General features: G+C 36.8%; 1 protein-coding gene across 2 annotated transcripts in view; it reads right to left on the reverse strand.

Moving 5' to 3' along the window:
* The window catches only part of ACBD6 (acyl-CoA binding domain containing 6), a 116,410-nt gene that overhangs the window by 32,769 nt on the left and 63,678 nt on the right, over positions 1-19,963 (reverse strand). Inside the window, exon 7 of one of the 2 annotated variants that reach the window (XM_015811272.2) lies at positions 13,493-13,693. The exons of the other annotated variant lie outside the window; for it this stretch is intronic. Within the exon in view, the coding sequence (XP_015666758.1) occupies positions 13,562-13,693 (132 nt within the window). The 3' untranslated portion in view covers positions 13,493-13,561. Of the gene's footprint in view, positions 1-13,492; positions 13,694-19,963 lie in introns of those variants that run through there. 2 annotated transcript variants of the gene reach the window in all.

Here is a 19,963-nt window from a genome sequence, read left to right on the forward strand (position 1 = left end):
CCTTCCCATCCAGACCCGTACGGCCTCCAGGCAACGGGCCATCACGTCAAGGGCATCGTTGGGGTGACCCGGGGTGGAGATGTACAGCTGAGTATCATCAGCGTACTGATGGAACTCCACCCCAAAGCCTCGAATGATCTCACCCAGCGGCTTCACATAAATATTGAACAATAGGGGAGAGAGGACCGACCCCTGAGGTGCTAGATTGGGAGGAGCTGGGGCAAGTAATGGGAGCTCATCCCATTGCACGGCGCTCAGGTCTTGAACCTGGGCTGCCAGCTATCCAGCTGACAAACTCGATGTCCTTAACTGCTGAGCCATCACATCCCCTCCAAGGAACCTATTACTATTTATACTACTTTTGCTTTCTTTTGCCAGTTGTTCCACTTTTAAAAAATCTTTATATTTTGTGATTAAAAAAACCCTGGATTCTAATCACGTCTGGATGAAGTGATTCTATAAATTATTATTTTCTTTTTGAAGTTATTATTCCTTGCTTCTTCAAAAAAAAAAAAGATGATTGGGTATTTGTTTCCTAGTGTTTAGATGCTACATACTGTAGCTGTCTCTAATGGCTTGCTATTCCTTTAAACTGAACTGAGACCCTGAATATTGGCAGGAAAAAAATGAGTAATTCCTCCCACAAGCTGTGATATTATTATTGATACCTCTCTACCTTGAGATTATAGAGCTACACATGAAATCTTGTCCTTTGAGAACCCAGAAATGTGATGACAGCTTATGGTTTCTGCAATTGCTAGATTAAGAATGGGTTCTCTGGAAATAAAGAGCAAAAAATTATTGCGAGTTGAGAGTGAAAAATCATGTATAGCTAGTCAGTCTTAGTGGAGCTGGAGAGCTTGATGCACTGAGGCTGAATCAGCAATTTCATTTTAAAAAATCCCTCTTTTAGAAAAAGTCTTCGGCTGATCAAATTACCCTTTTGCGCCGTCTAGTGGCTATCACGATTATTTCTCTGTAGTTCAAATTCAGAAGATGACCTCTTTTCTGAGCACTGAGACAGGGTGACTGAATTCCAGAAGTGGTGGATACAAGGGGCATCTTCAGATCTTGACTGTTCAATCAGAAGACAGCTTGGGACAACTGAAATGAACATCCACAGGCACAGTGAGAATGGCTGATTGTAGGGAGAAGGGGCCTCGGGAAGGATGGGGATCATGGCTACAGCTTTCCTCATCGCCGTGCTTAAAATTACTTTCTGAAAGCATTAATGTCTTTGAAGTTTTATCAGTCAGTTTAGTACTGCATCTTTATGTTCAAACTATAGAGAAGCAAAAGGGACAGTATAGAAAAGCAACAAGATGCTGAGGAAAACAAGACAATAGAAAATAAACTCATAAAAAAGGGGAGAAAGAGAAAATGATAGAAGTATGTGAACTAATGGTTCAATAAAGAGAAAGCTAGGATTAAACTGGGGAGGAACGTGGATAGCACCACATATTTTTCCTTTTTAAATTTTAGCACCCTAAACAGGAAAGAATGATAACATAATATGGAATATAGGAGAGAGAAAACTGAGATCCTGCAGCTATTACAATTTATAATTAAATAATGTGAAAAGAGGAAGCTTGTTGGCTCTATAATGGAGACCAAATCATTTCAGTTCCACTACTATATGATTTAAAATCAAATTTACAGCAAGGATGTTGGAAACATATATTTCATTTTAAAACACAGCATATTTGCAGCTCCTTGGATTTAGAAAAAACCTCCCAAATTAAAATAATTTGCCACTACAACTCTTGATAGGAAATCTGAAGAATCCATCAGTGAGGAACAGTATTTTGATACAAAAATAATTAAAAAAATCTCCTCACTTGTGATTATGAAGAAGAAAAAATTAGACAGCTTTTGCTTACCATGTCATACAATCCTAGAATTAATCTCAATTACATTTATCTTAAACAAGCCAGATTTAAATTATGATATCAAGTTTGCTTGTTGAAATAAATCATAATTAAGATTAAGCCTGTGCTTTAGGCATGAGAGTAAGCTGGGGTTAATTAAAGTAAGTTATATCCTCTGACATGGGGGGGGGGAAAGCTGGCTCTTTTTGGTCAAGGTGAGAGAACATGCAAATCCACTGAGTTGCTTTATTCATTCAAGTTTTAATAAATCAACTCAGACTCGTTGTGATCAGATGACCTTATATAAAGCCTCAACTTACTTTTGCAGCCTATTCAGTTTCAAGAATGAACATTAGCAAGAAAGCATCACTCTTAAGTAGGTTTTTTTTTCTTGATTTATTTCAACCATTTTGCCTAAAAATCCCAACTGCGCCAAAACAGACATACGGAATTCATATGCAATACTTAAAACGGTAACTGTCTCACAATTATGCAAATGTTTTTCTATGCAGTAGTAAGAGTTGAATAATTACAGCAGGGATAGGCAAGATTTGGGGATTAGGGTTGCAACTCAGTTTTCCACTCTTCTGGAAGTACTCTGACAGTGGGGTCATGGAAGAGCGGGAATAATTTGGGGGATGATTTTCACAATTTTAGGCTGTTGTTTATAGGCGGGCACTGGGGAAAACCCCCAAATATTAAAACAAATTTAAAATAATCTCACAGGTGGGCACTTTAGAAGACATTTAGAGGTAGGAAAAGGAACAGTTTGCCTATAGTTGACTCACATTCCTTCCCTTAATTTGGAAAAAACCAAAACCCCACAGCACTCCACTTCAGCCACTTTATTGTCAAATTTTGGAAGTATAATCTTGGGCTCCTATGAAGCTACATATAGGTGTATCTTACAGGAAACAGTCTTGTTTGCATTATACTTGGTTTCAACTGTCATTATTGATTGTTGTATCATGGGGAAAAGGACAGGATTCTAATTAACAATAATAACTATTTCTTATTCAAGCTGCTGCAGACACATTTAAGGACTGTATCCTGGGGAAAAGGACAGAATTCTAATTAACAATAATAACTATTTCTTATTCATGCTGCTGCAGACAAATTTAAAGATTAGTACACTTATTCCTGAAAGGTATATGCAAATTCTTTTGAGTTCAGTCACTACTAACATGACTACTTGTATTTCTGAAGAGATATTAATAAATTACAGCCAATTCACTGTTTAGTGCTGGTTCTTTAAATCGCACGCTTCTATGTCTCATAACTGACATACAACAGAGGCTTCCTTTTCTACTTTTGTACCATCCTGAAGTCTACAAAAGTAACTTGTGTAAAGCTGTACAGGCTTCTTACCCTTTATAAGACCAAGCCCTCTGGCCAGTGTCAAGTAATCTGTCACTGTAAAGTACTTGTACTCAAGCCAGATATTTATTGCTATTGATCGACCTGATCCTAGAGAAAGACTTTTGTTCTCCCAGCCCAGGACTTTGACCTCAATTAAGTTATGAATTTCCATCCAATAGACTATTCTACTTACCCTGCTGCTCTTTCTGACTGGATTAATTAGAATTAGCCAGGCCACCCACAAATCCCTCATGGATCATATTATAATAATAATAATAAATACAGAGTTGCCAGCAGTATACCAGAAAGAATTTTGAAAGATTGCTCACGCAAATACATCATTCAGAGTCTGCCAATACTAATTTATCTGAATTTGATTACCTCATTTGCTGTTTTTTTATTTCTATTAAAACAAAATTCTCCTTGACATTATCCCAGTTCTGAAATTTAACCATACATATAAAGACAATTATTTTGGCACTTGGGTTCACTTAATACTTTCCAGTTGCAGATTCAGAATGTTAAAACAGCCCATCTCCAGATAGCAGCTATAGAAAAGCCACTAGCAGTTTTAATAAACTAAAATGGTTTTTAGACATCATTTTCTATAAACATTAAGATAGCACAAAAAGAATACTACAACCTTAAATTTAAATCTGAATAGATAACATAAAACACTGAATTTCTTTTTAGTGGATTGGCTGGTTGTGAAAACCCGACCTTCATGAAAGTAAAATCACATCTTAATATCAGTCATCTTAATGCATTATTGACATCTGCCCCATCTGACATCTGAAAGTAACTGAATTTCATAAGACCAAACTATTATTTCTAATGCATGGCCATCTTTTAGCTAACTATTTAATAGTCATTTTATAAATCAGACCAGGAATCGTTCAACTTTTGGGGTCCGGTGAGCTGATTTGGAATTTTTGGAACATGCCATGGATGCTCTCAAAGCATCTTTAAAATGGGGGGGGGTGTCTAATCATACCATTGCTGCCATGTATATACTGTACATTTTCCAAAAGGACCCAGATAAAGTTGGTCCCTAATTCCATCTCCAGGATGTTCTTCATTCGTCAACGTATATCCAGATAAAGCACAGAGCTAAAGAATCTGACATTATTATGTTTTAAGATTGCTAATGGGGCACACAGGAATTCTTGGAAATAACATTAATGCTAGAGCTGGTGTGTTCCATCATATTTCATATTTCATATTTTTTTTTAAAAAAGATGCAAACAGATTGTGAAGTCAGGAGGATCAGAGTTGCCCTTTGGACATCAAAGAGATTTTTGTGTGTACCACATTGATCCAGATCAGCTAGCACAATAGATTTAAGATATAAAATCTTGATAGACTAGGTTTTATATTTTATAATGCCTCCTTAAATTATTTAATAGAAATATGCTTTCTTCTGACAACTATCAAAAATCAAGAACTTGGTCCTCTCAACTTATTCAGTTATCTATCTATATAAATAAAAATATAAATGTTCGTTTGTTCAAAATCTTAAATCTCCGAAAGTTCTTCACCGATTGCTTTGAAATTTTGACACAACGTTGCATTCGAATACGCGCTTGTTTTTATATACCTACTATTATATAGATGTCACACCTGTGACAGGTAAAACATTTAACCTGTCTGAGCCACAGCAACGCGTGGCCGGGTACAGCTAGTTAATAATAATGCTAGAAGATAATTTTGGTGACCTTAATGGCAAATGTATTTATAGTAATTGTCCTGGAGGTGGTAACATTTTTATTTTAATGATGAAAGTAAACTCAGTATGGAACAAATATCCATTTTATTATTTGATGGCTTATTTAAATTTCAGCTTTAAACTCAAAATATGTTTAAATTCAGTACACAAAGATTGTGAAAGTGCATATAGGGATGTACAGTAAATATAATGGGACTTATTACTGTCATTTGGAAGTGATGTGTCTTGCTACTGAAGATTCAGCAGATCAATTATATGTACTTCACAAGAACATTGGATTTTACAGCAAAGGAATACCAGGTACAAGCATCCCTACAACATGCCTCTTTTCACAATACAAAATAAATGCTTGCAGACTGGTTGACAATCTCATTTCATAACTGCCTTTCAGATACTATGACAGGAATCAAATTCGGGTAACAATTTGAACAAATGACCTGTTGCCTATTAAAAAGTTTGTTCAGGAATTTAGGCAAATTTATGCACAAATGGACAGTTCAAAACTTGAAATTACAAATATTCATTTTATTTTTCAGACTTCCCATTGTGTTTAAATTTTGAATATTTTTATCTTGTGTTGGACATTGAGCATAAATTATAGATTCTACTACTGTGACCCCAGTCTTTACTCATTTTCCTAAAGAATGTTGGTATTGATTATCTCAGGATTATTGTTCCAGAGGGCATCAATATAGTTGCCAAACCTGTTGGAACTGGAACTTCATGGACCCCTTGTTAACCATAGAGCTATCCAACCCACACATTTGACAAGGTATCTTTTGAATATGGGCTTTCCAATTATGTAGGAAAACTGGTGATTTGAAAGTGGAGATTTAACATCTATTAGGACTATTTTCAATTATTTTAAAGTAATTAAAGGAGCTGTATAGATTGCACTTCTCACCTGGTGACTTCAGAAGCTGATCCTAGCTTTCTTTGCGTAAAAGTACATCCACAGCTAGAATTCATAAAATGAATTAAGATACCAGATCAGGGACTCCCATGAAACTGGAAATCTATTTAGATGGCTTCATTGTTGAGGGGGCCATTCTTATTTCCTTGAACTATGGACTATGTATTTCTGTTTTTTTAAAGCTATTTATTATTATGGTATTTTATATTTGTATTTGCTGTTTTTATATTCTGGCCTTTTATCTATTGTTGTGTGTCACTTAGAATCCCTTGGGTAAGAAGGATGGCTATACAAATTTGATAAATATATATTATCTGAGTTGCATACATCTAAAGTAAAGATTAGAGGATTAGATCAATGTCCTTTTTCACCCTTGCTTTTTAATATCTGTATGGGACCCCTGACTTGTGCTATTGGACAACCTAGGAAGATCTACAGAGTCATACATAACTCAACTGAACACAAGTTGCATTTATTTGAAGATGACATTTTTTTGTATATTTCTAAACCTTTTACTACTAATGTGAAAGATAAATGTGATGTGAAAGATAAATGCTTCTAGTAAAATAGCAGAATATTCCATTAATTGGTTCAAATAGAATTGATATCTATAAGTAAAAATCTGGTTACACAGCCAATTAAAGAATATCAATTTCACATTAAATGTCTATGTATATGTATACCAACATACTGTATGTAACTCAGTAATATGTAATATAATAAAATATAGAGAGAGGTTTCTTCAGATATCAATAGATGGGAGTAAGTAATTAAACTTTATCTTTTGGGGAAAGATGAATGCTCTGTAGTTATGCAATTATAAGAGAACAGGTATTGAATGAGTTTCACGGTTTTGAAACCTAAGGATATAGCTAAAATATGAGAGCATGTTCAATCAACTGTGTCTAATAATAGCCTATTTTTCCTCTGTATTTATTACATATGAAAAGGTCTTTGGGAGAGGATAATACTTGCCTCTAAAAGCTTGCTTCTGAAGAAAATTATTTAGTATCCAATAGGTAAAAACTATAAGCCAACTAATTACCAATGTCATCTTCCTGGGCAAGATGTTTGAAAGAGTGACTGATGATCCTGTCCAATCAATTTTTTTTTAAAAAAAAATAGAACAACTAATTTTGCAGATCTATCCTAATCTAGTTTCAGGCATGATTTTTGGAATAACAACTATCTTGATTGCCTTGATGGATGACAAATGCCAGATGCTATATAAAGAAGACAGAGAGTGTGCTAGTATTGTTGTCTTGGACTTCTGCATCCCTCACTATTATCAATTCTGATATCCTTCTATTTAGAATGTTTGAACTGTATTATAATTATTACACTTCAATTTAGTTGATTCCAGAAGGTGGTGCTGTGGGATTGTTTTGTCTTGTAAAAATTGTGATGTGAGGTTCCCCAAAAGCTTTATTTTAATTTTCTAGCAATTTCATCAAACCATTGGCAGAGTTTATCCAGGGATGTCAGTTGACTTATTATTAAGAATGTGGACAATAACTAGCTCTGTCCTCAATATAAATTAAGGTAGTTGATGTTCTGAACCAGTGCTTAAGATGAATAAAATATTCATTGAGGGATTATAACAGATTGAATCCAAATAAGAAAATCCTGGCTAAGGGCATTTCAACAGATCAACTTCATCTTGATTAGCTTTTGAAAGGTCTATGTTCCACTAAAACAGGAGTACTTTGGCATAATGCGCAAAGGAACTATGATATAACTGCAGCAGTGGCTTTTAGTCCATTTTCTCTCTTTTTTGCTAGAGTGGAAGTGAGGGTCTGATAAAAGAGCATAGACTTTTATGCTAAATTCTAAACCTCCAGTTCTCATTAAATGAAAAAGAAAACAGAAGCTCAGGATGGTGGATGATTGGTAAATGTGTAAAAAAAATTCCAGATTAAGCAATGTTAAATATAAAACCTGCAAGACTCTAACCTTTCAGCTATTTGCTCTAGGTTTGGCCATAGTATAAACCTCTGTAGCATAAAGAAGTACAGCCTATAGGATTGACAGTCAGTGATTTTACTTATTCCCACAAATCTCATGTTGTCCTCATTTGTGTAGAACTCTACAGTTACAGAAAATGGTACATGATACATTAACCTAAACAAGATAGTTGTGACTCCTCCAAGAACGTGGGCTTTATTCATTCTGTCTGTTCTCAACTTAATTTTAGACACTGGTTTTACCTTCAGTTTTGGGTAACTGCCATTTGCCCATTAAATGCAAGCAGAAGCAATAGCCTATAAAAAACAACATAAAAGAAATTCCTTTTAACTCTAAATAAATTCTTTTGTCAGAGACAGCTCTCCCGGAGTGACAGGGTGTGAATATGATGGATGCCAGTTTGAAAAGTAGGGATTTGTCACTGTTAAGTAAAGACATCAAGCATGCATGCTTTTCAATGCTTCAAAATAAAGCTCAGGATTAAGGGAAAACAATTTGAAGCTAGAGCCTCTCTGTTATAAAGCACTCATCTGGAAAACTAATGTAACTGCCAAAAGAATACTGTTTTATTCTTGAACAACAGATTGCAGTTTCACACCTGATGTTTTTTTTTTTAAAGAGCAGATAACCTCAAGGAGGCTTAGCCCTCTAGGACAATGTCTTCCAAACTTACACAAGGTGAATTAGCACATTAGGCAGATGCTTTTAGATGGCTAAACCACCAAGAAAACAGTAAGATGAGGATAATTAAAAAGGAAATTGGACCACCAAAGAATGCTTTTTATCACATTAAAATATATTCATTAAAATGCAAGCATGAAAATATTTCACATTCCACTCACATAGTTTTAAAAATTAATTGTTATCATTTTTAAGTTATCATTTAATGACTGAGCTTGCTACTTTTTTAAAAAACATGATGGTCTATGACTGTAATAAAAATTGGTTTGAAATACCACTTCAAAGGACGACAAGTAAAGGCTTGGGAAGTATTCAGTTAAATTTTGTACTTTAAATGCTATATAATCCATTCCAGCCAATTGTGGTTAATATCAACTCTTGAGTTGAAATAAGCCAACTTCAAAACCACTGTTGAGAAATCTGATTTGATTACAATTTAGGGTTGAGTCATATTAAATCTAAAATGGAAGCCAAAGCTAATCTATAGCACAGAAAGAATATCTGTAGTAAGCAACTATATGAAATGGATGAAAGTTGTTATAAACATAGAAGTCTTTATTATGTTAATATACTGCTAGACTATTTATATGGTAATAAAAACTATTCATATCATGGGAAATTATTCTGTTGCCTACTTCTGGTGATTTTAACTAGACAGAAATTTGCTTACCCAGCACAAATGAAGAATTCATAATATCAGCTTTGGCAATGCTAGTTGTGTACCCATAAGAACAATGTTTTAAAATCAATGGGATTTGTAATTCCAAGCACTGAAAATAAACTGAAGTTCTCTATAAAGTCCGCCAATAACACAGTAACATTTCCAAATTTTTAGGTTTAGGAATGTTATAAACTTAGTCAATTCACCAAAATAAAATCCAGTGCAGACCAATCATATACTTCATCGAGACTATTAGTATTTATGTCAAAGTACTTTTCAGCTCAAACATTATGTAAAATGCAGATAAACCTGCAAATAGGGAACATTTATATTAAATTTATATTAAATTTATATTTTCCCACATGTGGGAAAAGTTGTATATGAAAAAAATATACTTGAGAAAAATGTTGCATAGAAAATTATGTTATTAGAAAATACAAAGAATGTATATGTTAATACATACAAAAGTATATGTGTTACAAGTCATATGTGGAACAAAAGAGATTTTAATTTGTTCAACAGTGCAGATTTTTGATGGAATTGGCTAATACCTGAATACATGTGCTACTAACAAAAACCAGTGGTGTATCTGCATGTATATGTATTTATATCTGTCTCTGTCTTGCCATCCTTTTATAGGTTTTGAACATTTCCTTAGGGGAACCTTCAAATTAAACACACTTTATAAAAACATGAGAGGAACTAAGTTATCTCTCCCAAATAAATTTCTTGTTCTCTGACAATAAAGTCAGTGAATTTCAGTAACCAGTACATTTTATGAGTGCTATTAGTAAATTTTGCCTGTAATTTTCTGTAATTTGTTCTATTAAAGAGCATCAGAAAGACAGAAATCTACTGTATCTGATAAAAAAGCATATGCCCCTCTGTTCAAAAGAATTAGTTTTAGTGCTGCTTGTTTCCAGAAGTAAAAGCTAGATAACAAATCAAAATAAGTTAACTGCTGAATCAGAAATAAATTTCAAACATCCAGCAGGAGCATGGGAATGCTGTGAACACTGTTTCTATTGAAAGGGGTTGTTTTTCCAGTGCCTGCTGAGTACCAACCACTTAGCATTCAATTTGCTGCCAACCTGCATTCTTTAGAGAGACCTGTGAGAGAAAAGTGGAACTGTGCCACTACTAATAACTGTGACTGGCACCAAGTCAATATTTTAACGCGTGAAGCTATCCTGTGTCACTAAGCAGGTCTTCCTTTTCTTTGGGTTAATAGATTTCATGACCATTCACAGCAGAGTATTGAGAGTAATTTGAAATAGCCAGTTGTGGAAAGGAATAAGAAATCTGATCATGAGCAATGTAACACTTAAGTATCCTTGCCCAGTTGTGGGTATGCTGTTGCCTTTTTTTACTCCTCATTCTAACTGCCTTCAGCAAGTTCATAGCTGAAATCTGGGAACGGGTGAATAACACTTATAAGAGGATGAAATCTTAAGTCAGGGGTCTCAAAATCAAAACATTGTAAATGTAACATGAGAACTAGTTCACTAGCTTGCTGAAGCCTTTATATGTATATCAATGCAGAAGTCTTTAGTAAATCAAATATGAAAATTCCTCTGCAATTGCTGTAGAAAACCCCTGAAATTATGATTCAAGTAGCTTAAAACAATTATGTTGTTATCAATTTATTTCTTTAAATTAGAAATTATATATGGGTTAAACACTTCTTATGAATGCACACATGTATCTATATCTATATACTACAGTATATCTATATTATCTTATATATGCCGGGAAATGGACCGGACTGCTAAGTCAGTAGTTTTCCCACATAGTAAATTTCACTATTAATGACTTTTAACAGTGGTTATCTCCCATTTTTTTTATCTATAGTTTCACATTTAATGCATTCTGGTGATCACTTATGTCTATTAGAAAAACAAGATTGCACACAAAAGCTGGTGAACCTCTTTGTTTTTATTTTCATGTAGGTATCAATCTCTCTCTAAGGGCAAAAAATGCTTCACAAGACAATTTCCTGGCTTAATTAACTTTGGTACCATATTCACTACTTTACTTTTTACAACATAGGTAAGCTGCCTACAATTTGCTCATGTTCACAAGATACTCATACACACAAGCCTGCTTTACAAGGCTTAACTCTAGCTGCCTGGAACATTTCGCTATACATGAATAAATCTGCTCTGTATTTAATTATTGCTTTTATTTTGTATTATTTCTGGTTCCTTTCACTTTGTTGTACATTGCTTAGTGACATAAGATTGAACTGGTTATCAAATACAGGAAATAAAATAAAATAAATATTAAATACCATACAGGCTAAAAGTGAAACCTGTTGGACACAACAGCCCAAATGATGAACTTTAGTTACCCCAACCTTTTTAAGATGGCTTAACAGAAAATGTCAGAATCATTGAAATAAAAATACCTCCAAAACCCATTCCTAACTTATAGCCCTGTACCATGGTCAATGACACTGAAATCACCAAAAGCACTAAAAGAATGAATAAGGCTACATTCCCTCAATCCAGTTCCTAGTAATAATAATCCATCAACTGGCCAAAGCAGCTGTAGCCTCATCTTTTGGAAAGCCTAATATGCAAATTGTCATGAGGAGTGCTGGAACTGGAACTAAGTTGTTGGGATAGACATCAACCCTCTCAGGTATGCTTATGATATGAACTGATGGTTAGAAGCAAGGGAGACTGAATGAATTTCCTGTTGAAGTGCAAAAGCCAGTCTGATCTGTCTTGTCTTATCTAAAAACATATAAAGATTATGTCAGTGCTTATCCAATACAAATAGGCAAAGAAGCTGAAGTAACAGATTTTATCTTCCTAGACTCAAAAAGTAACAGGATTGGCATCTATAGCCATCAAATACAGACATCTCCTGTCTGAGATAAAGACTGCAAGAAATATCTGATAACAAAGGATGCCATTATTTTTCTAGTTATATACAGCTGTGGAAAGCAGCCTACTAAAAAATCTAAAAAAAAGAGAGATACTTCTGAATTGTAGTGTCGGAGGAAATTATTAAGAACATCTTGAACTATAAGAATAATCAATCCCTTCCTAGATAAAGTAAAACCAGGCTGTTGACTAGAAGACAAATTGTGAAGTTGAAGGCAACAGTCATTAGAGAAGACCCTGATACATGAAAAAAAATCAAAGGGTTTGTTTTTTTTTGTAAAAAAGGCTGACAGAAGACAAGATAGCTAGATGTAGTTATTGTTGAAACAGGCACGAGCTTTCAAGAACTGCTCAAGAAGCAGGTACTGACGAACAATCTCGTAACAGTTTTTGATCATTTTTGAGCCAGAATTAGTACATTTGAGATCACTTAATTTTTCAGGAGTCTGTTTCATGTAGTGGTTAAAGCCACCAGGCTAGAAGTTGAGAGACTGTGAGTGCTAGGTGTGTATCTTAGTTAAGAAGCCAGCTGTGTGGCTTTGGACCAGTCATTCTCTCTCAGTCGTAGGAAAAAGAAATAAACAGCAAACCAGTTTCAATCATGCTGCCAAGAAGACTGCAAGGATTCGTTCAGGCAGTTACAAATAGTCAAGACTGCTTGAAGGTGCACACACATATGTATGCTAGTTTATCAAGGAAGCATTGGCAGATTGAAGATGGCTTTACAAAAGCAGAGTTGATGGCTATAGTGAAAAGATGAGCCGGTGAACAGATCAGTTCCTCAGAATTCCTCTCTGGATCCAGCAGAGGACTAGGATCAGCCACAAGATTGCTCCATACAGAGATCATAAAATAGCAATCTCCAGTGGGTTTAAGAGCTCTGAGACCTGGGGGAAAATCATCCTGCCTAAGCTGTAATTTAGTGCCTTCAAATAGACAGTGAGTTTGCTGACTTCCTGTCTTAACTACTTTAGGAAGTTGCTTGTTATTGCTTTTTGGATGTTAAGAACCTTCTGAAAGGCATGCTTCATCCCACTAGGAGAGTTTCCTCCTACTCTGGATGAAAAAAGTTTTATGTAAATTTAAGGATTGCAACTTAAACCTAGTTTAAGGACATCAACTAGAATACTGATTTTGGAAAGGTAAGGGGCTATAGGGATTTGAAATGATATTTTCTGTAGGTCCGTTGTAATTTTGAGTGGTTGCTAAAGGACCAGCCCTATATCAAGGACTACCCATAGACTTTTACTGATTAGGACTGAATAAGATTTTATAATTTGATTGATAAGGGATGAGATGTGAAGTTGTTTATACTTGTCTGCAGGCAGGGGAAGGATTTTTTTATTTATCTTTTGTTATCTTTACTTTTTTCTATCTCTTTGCACGTCTTCCCCTTCTTTAATATAAACTGAAACAAAAAACAAAAAGTAATCTTTGTATTTGTAAACTTTAATAACATCATAAAAGTGTTTCAGGTTTCCTTGTCAAAGAAAGGCCCTATAATACATCCTCCAAAGTGGAAAAATTAACCAAGGAGGCAGGTCTTCTCTGGTCAGTTCGATTAGCCACGAAAGCTAATTGTTGGCTTTCACCTTTGCCATCATCCGGTTCACATCTTTGACTTATAAGCTGAAAAATATCCAAACCAATAGGATACACAATTATCAGTTATATGATTACTTCATCCCTAATGGAGCCAAATGTGAAGCACATCTGAAAAAAAGTAACAAGTTGTTTATAATGAGTCATCATTTATACCAGTTTTATATCCCCAGCATCCTTATGGAAGAGGCAGTATGTAGGTTGAATAACCGTATTAGCCTATTTTGCAGAGATGCATCAAAGGAAGAGAAATAAGCATTCTCTGCTACCTCCAATGCTGCAGAATATTGCACCAAATGGACTTCAGGCCGTGCTTGATCTCTTTTGCCCTGATATTTCCTTCATTTGCATTCAAACTTCCACTTCATTACCCCCAACAATCCATTAATCTAGGAGGCTGGCTTGGCTGTGGAAGAAGGAATTTTGCTGCAATAGTGTCTATTGCCCAAGCTGTTTCTGTAATCTACAGATCAGCGACGATTATTTGACCTAAAAAAAAAAAGAAGCAAAGAAAATCCCCAAGCATATTCAGAAAACAATTCAGTTCTGCCAAGCATCTGGGGCAGATTATTTTAATCAGTTTATTTTCCTATGGAAGTTAATGTAGTATCCAGGTAAAAATAGTGATTTCTCATGATGAGGAAGATTGGAAAAAATCAAATACTCCCTTGAACTCTGCCATTTAGCATAGGAAAGGGGAAGTAAAATATTTCCACATCTACAATGTAGAGTTCTGTTTGAGAGCTTGATGAGTGCTTTTCCAAATTTCAGGAGTCATTCAGCAGTTACACTACAAACTGCAATGTAGTGCCAAACCTCAGCGGTCCTGATATGTTGCAGGGTGGGACAGATCCCAATTAATAGTTATCTGGTCCATGGGAGTTCCTAAATATTCTCTGCTACTGAGATGTTAAATTGGATTGAATTAGCTCATTAAACTTGTTGCTCAATATAAGGTCAGTGTCAATGTGGAGAAAAGACATTCGTTCTTAGATAATTTAGATCAGTTCTTAGATAGATTTTTAGATAATTTAAATTATGCTTAATAAATGAGATATGCAGGTATATCTAACAAGAACCATTTTTGGTGCTTTCAAGTCAGTCTTGACTTTTGGCAAATACATGCACTACCCCTGCATTGTTCTTGGCAAGGGTTTTCAGAAGTGGTTTGCCACTGCAGTCTTCCTAGGGCTGAGAGACAGAGACTGGCCCAGGGTCACCCAGCTGGCTTCATGCCCAAGGCAGGACTACAACTCCCAGTCTCTCTAACCTAATGTCTTAATCACTACACTCTCTGCTACTCAGAAGAGCCTGTGGCTGCCAGGAGGGCATGTGGGGAATCAAAGTGTAACTCACTAGTCCCTAGCCTTGCTCAGTTCAAGGTTTTGGACCACAACCTCAGAGAGTGTCAGTTGGGTACCTGGCCACATTAGGGAGAGAAACTAAGGAGAGTGGTTATTATTACTGCATCAATAAATATTTATTTTATACTAGCTGTACCCAGGCACGCGCTGCTGTGGCTCACTCTGGTAAAAGTGTGTGTTGCTTTTATGTCCAACAGATAGCGCTGTTTTTCAAAAAAAAAAGCATGTTTTTACCTGTCACACAATATAGGTATATAAAAACACGCGCGTATTCGAATGCAACGTTGTGTCAAAATTTCAAAGCAATCGGTGAAAAACTTTCGGAGATTTAAGATTTTGAACAAACGAACATTTACATTTTTATTTATATAGATAGTTTGTTCAAAATCTATGCTTGGAGTGATCCATTAGAATTAACATTTCTACTTTGTCTAATTTGAACATTCTATTACATAATATTCCAATGATGTATAGAATAATTTATTTATTCTATAATTTTGGATTAATTTATTCATTAATTTTGGATTAATACCAAAAATGAAAACAAAATATAGCACAAGATCTTGGTGAGTTAAGATTGTATAAATCCATAATAAACATATTAGCTCTACTATTAATGAACTGGGGAGTTCATGAAAAAGGTTAGAAATAAAGCAACAGGCAGGTTTATTCACAAGATTGTAATATAGACATAGAGCCACTGTGAATAATCTTTCTCACAAAGTAGCAGAACGTGCACTGGGACAATAGATTTCTTCCCCGTCTCCCTTTACACACTCCACTCTAGTTGTAGATGGTTTTTTTGTGTCCATATGCTGATCTATGTTAATCCTGGCAAAATGTTGGTTGAAGTTTAGGAAAATAGGTAAACTAGGTAAGTTTTCTCATGCATACATTCTACTCAATTATCCCTTCATCAAGAAGGCCATTAGTAATTTATCAATTTAGAAAATGTAAATTGGTCACTAATTTAACATATAAACTCTGGTCAGCTAACAACATGGAAAGCAAATTGAAATTATCACAAAATGCTTACCAAGGTACTTAGGACTCAAACCCATGAAACCATTGAGCTCATTTATCATCCCGGCTCATCACCTGGGGGAAAAGCTAGGTCTTCATACCTTCCTGGGAGGCCAAGAGTGTTGGAACCTGATGGATCTCAGGCAGGAGGTGTTACATAGGGCCTGAACTTCAGCAAGTTTTGTGATAAGGAAGGCTAGCTTATATTGATTTATAAGCAATATTATAAAGGCTATCTGCAACTATGCCTATGCAAAAAAGTCCAATGGAATCAGCCTGGAAGAGCACAGAGAAAAGATTGCAGCAGATGCATTAAACTGGTATCATCTATATGCTATTAAAAGTCTCATTGATCTGTTTTACCATCAGGTTTGCCCAATTGGTCATTATACAATTTTTGAATCAAGGTACCTAAAACCCTCTAACTTAGAAAAGCTTAAAAAATCTGAGTCCCATTACTCCTATGGATTTGTAATTTCTTCAATGTGCAGCCCAATTTTATTCATAAAGTTACAGCCATTGTAGCATCTCCTCAGTCACGTGGTCATGATTTCTGATGCTCCCTTCCAGCTTCCCTGAAGCAAAGTGAATGGGAAGGCAGCAGGAAGTTGATAGTTGCACCCATTTCCACTGTTTTTTTGCCTGTTCGTGGTCATTCTGTTTATTTGTTTAGGTAAGTAAATATTAACTTATTGTTGAACTTCATTTGCCACTACAATTATTTTTCTGTTTATGACAGCGGTCCCCAACCTTTTTGGCACTAGGGACCGGTTTTATGGAAGACCATTTTTCCATGTGCTGGAGCGGGAGGGGGAGCACGCAACCCAGATCCCTCACATGTGCAGTTTACAGTGGGATTTATGCTACTATGAAAGTCTAATGCCTGATGATCTGAGATGGAGCAGAGGTGGTGATGGTAGCACTGGGGTGTGGCTGCAAACACAGATGAAGCTTTGCTTGCTCACCTGCTGCTTACCTGCAGCTACGTGGCCCAGTTCCTAACAGGCCACGGATCGGTACTGGTCCATGCTCTGGGGTTGGGGATCCCTGGTTTATGATATATACTCTTCTTAGATGATCTTAGGACCATCCAGCACTGGGATAAAAAATATATATGGTCAGCCTAAAATTTAATCTTCATTCTGGTCACATCAGACTGCACTGCCTTCCTCTCAAAAAATGACCTAACAGGTTCCAGGGTTGTGTAGGTTTTTTGAGAATAGTCTTCAACTCTGAGTACAAGATTTACAGTATAACTGCATCACATTAAAATATGACTGAATGAAAGAAGACGTAAAAACGTTTTAGAAGCATAGAATGAAAAGAAGAGAATTGAAAGAAATGCTAAGCAATCTTTGACATAGTTGTAATTTCTTCTTCTTTTGTGGCTAACTGTAGAAATTATTCTTCAGACAGTTGATAAAATCAGCCTGCCTACGCTGGATTTGTATCATGATCTGTGGCCAAGCAAGTACTTCTAAAATTGATTTTTCTTTTTGGCAACCAATGATTCAGTCAATAATAATGTCGTTTGAGAAGGATTGAGTCATGAGGGAGATGAACCTTCCTTTCCATTTATTATGTTTGTATTGTCTCAAATTGAAAAGAGTCCTTTCCCACTTCCAAATACGTGCATGACTGTACTGTAAAGTAAACCTATTCTGCATCTATGCTTCCAGAAGCACTCTTACAAGCACTTTAGTAGCTGAATTCATGGCATGCTTTCAGCCTGCAAAAAGAAAACATGTTTGGAAGGATTCCTGCCTCCAAACATGACTCCAAGGAACAAATCATTTGTGGATTCAGATCTTAAAATCCATGGGGCTGCTCTCGACTCTTCAGGAGCGATACCTGGTGCAGAATGCAACAGCGGAAGAATGTTCATGCATCATCAGTACTCTGCAAGCTGCACTAGATGCCAGAGAACTTCTGGGTGCATTTCAAGATGCTGGTTATCATCTATAAAGTTCTTCATGGCATAGGCCTAATTATCTGAGAGACTGCCCATTTTCCATGGTTTCTGCCTGTTCAGTTAGATCATGCAAGTCCCATTTATCAAACAATGCTGTGTAGCAAGACTCAGAAAACTTCTCTGTTGTGATGTCTGCTTTCTGGAATATCATCCCCTAATCTGTGCATCTCCCATCTTAATGGTGTTCCAGAAGGCCTTAAAAACCCAGTTGTTCTCCTTGCTCTGGAGCATTTAAGCCAGACATGTCAAACACAAGGCCCGGGGGCCAGATGCGGCCCGCGACGTGGTTTCATGTCGCCCGGGAAGCCTTCCTGGAAACAGTGAGGGAATGGCCCCCACTGCCTTGGCCCCGGCCCAGGCCGCCCAGGAGCCAATGTACAATTTTGTGGTGGCCATCTATGCTGAAATGCATTCAGTCTTAGCTTCACAAGGCCGTCTGGAAACAGCAAGGGACTGGCCCCTGCCGCACTGGCCCCGCCCCCTGGGGAGGTGTCACCGTTTGTGAGGAATGAAGAAATGCACCATCGCCTGGAAGTGGCCAGCAAATGGCCCTTGCCTACTTCACATATCCGGCTTGATGGGCTCCGGGGGAGGGGGTTCAGCAGGCAGTGGGGTGCTGTCCTTACAGCGCCAAGAGGCTGAGCCAGGTGGCACGAATCCAAAAAGAAGTGCGCCGCCGCTCAGCCCCCAGCCTGCCTGATTTCAGCAGGCAGCAAGGTGCAAAGCTGGCGAGCTTCGCACTGCCCGGCTCAGCCTCTCGGCGCTGTGAGGAGAGCGCACCGCTGCCTGCCGAAACCGGGCAGGCTGGGGACTGGGTGGCGTCGCGCTTCTTTTTGGATTTGTGCTGCCTGGCTCCGGGAAGCCCGCAGCACCATCCAGCCCGCCCTTGCATGGCCTGAGAGGAACAGTGAGGCTCTTCCAGTGGACCATGCCTTGGCGCTTGCCCCAGTCCCACCCCCTTCTGCCAGAGACCCTCAGATCTGTCCCACTACTGCCCAGGCCCCCACAGGCACCCTTGATGTGAACGACGAAGAGCTGGCCACGCCCACCCAGCAGGCCACACCCACTCCAGCCATGCCCATCCAATAGGCCACACCCATCCAATAGGCCACACCTGCCCCCCCCAAGGACAACCACAATGCTGATGCGGCTCTCAATGAAATTGAGTTTGACACCCCTGATTTAAACTATTGATTCCCTGTGTGTATTTTACAGCTTGCCTCTTGCCTCTTAGCCCTTAAGGCTGTCAAGTTGAGTTATAACTTACCAAAGCTACAAAACAAAAAATGAGTTTAGAGCATCCAAAGTCCAATTTGTATTGTTTCTAATTTTTTTAAAAATGTTTCCTATTGCTTTGATATAATCTGAGAATATTTAACACTTTGTCAAGAGGATTGAACATTATAGGTTAAAATAACTCTAGAACTAAAGCCAATAATCATGATATATTTAGTAAACGTATTAAAATCTTGTTATTGATATTAATGATTCAGTGAGCAATATAAATGTAAAGATAAAGCTTCAATTTAAAGACCTGGAAAAATCCCCATCAGATTTTAAAGTCCTTCTCCTCTTCCTCCTCCCACACTATCTCCACACTGCTGATTCGGGGGGATTACTGTATATAGAAGGAGCGGGATCAGATGGGGGATTAATAAAATGAAATTACAAAGAAAAATCCTCTCTTTTTTCATAAAAATATTCCTGAGCTTAAATGATTTCCATATATTATTAGTATATACTATCCAAGCAGACAGATTATCAACAATAGAAGTAGCTTGATTAAAAAATAATTTTAAGATCACAACACGGTCTAATGTCAGGTCCGTGTTTCTTGTATTGCACAATGTTACTCTGAATAAGCTAAACAATTCATGTCTAAGGTCTATGAATACATAATAACTGATCACAAGATTATAGTTCATACAGTCGTTAAGC

The sequence above is a fragment of the Protobothrops mucrosquamatus genome, unplaced genomic scaffold (genome assembly GCF_001527695.2).
Source record: "Protobothrops mucrosquamatus isolate PMUCROS unplaced genomic scaffold, P.Mucros_1.0 scaffold35, whole genome shotgun sequence".
Classification (NCBI taxonomy): Eukaryota; Metazoa; Chordata; class Lepidosauria; order Squamata; family Viperidae; genus Protobothrops; species Protobothrops mucrosquamatus.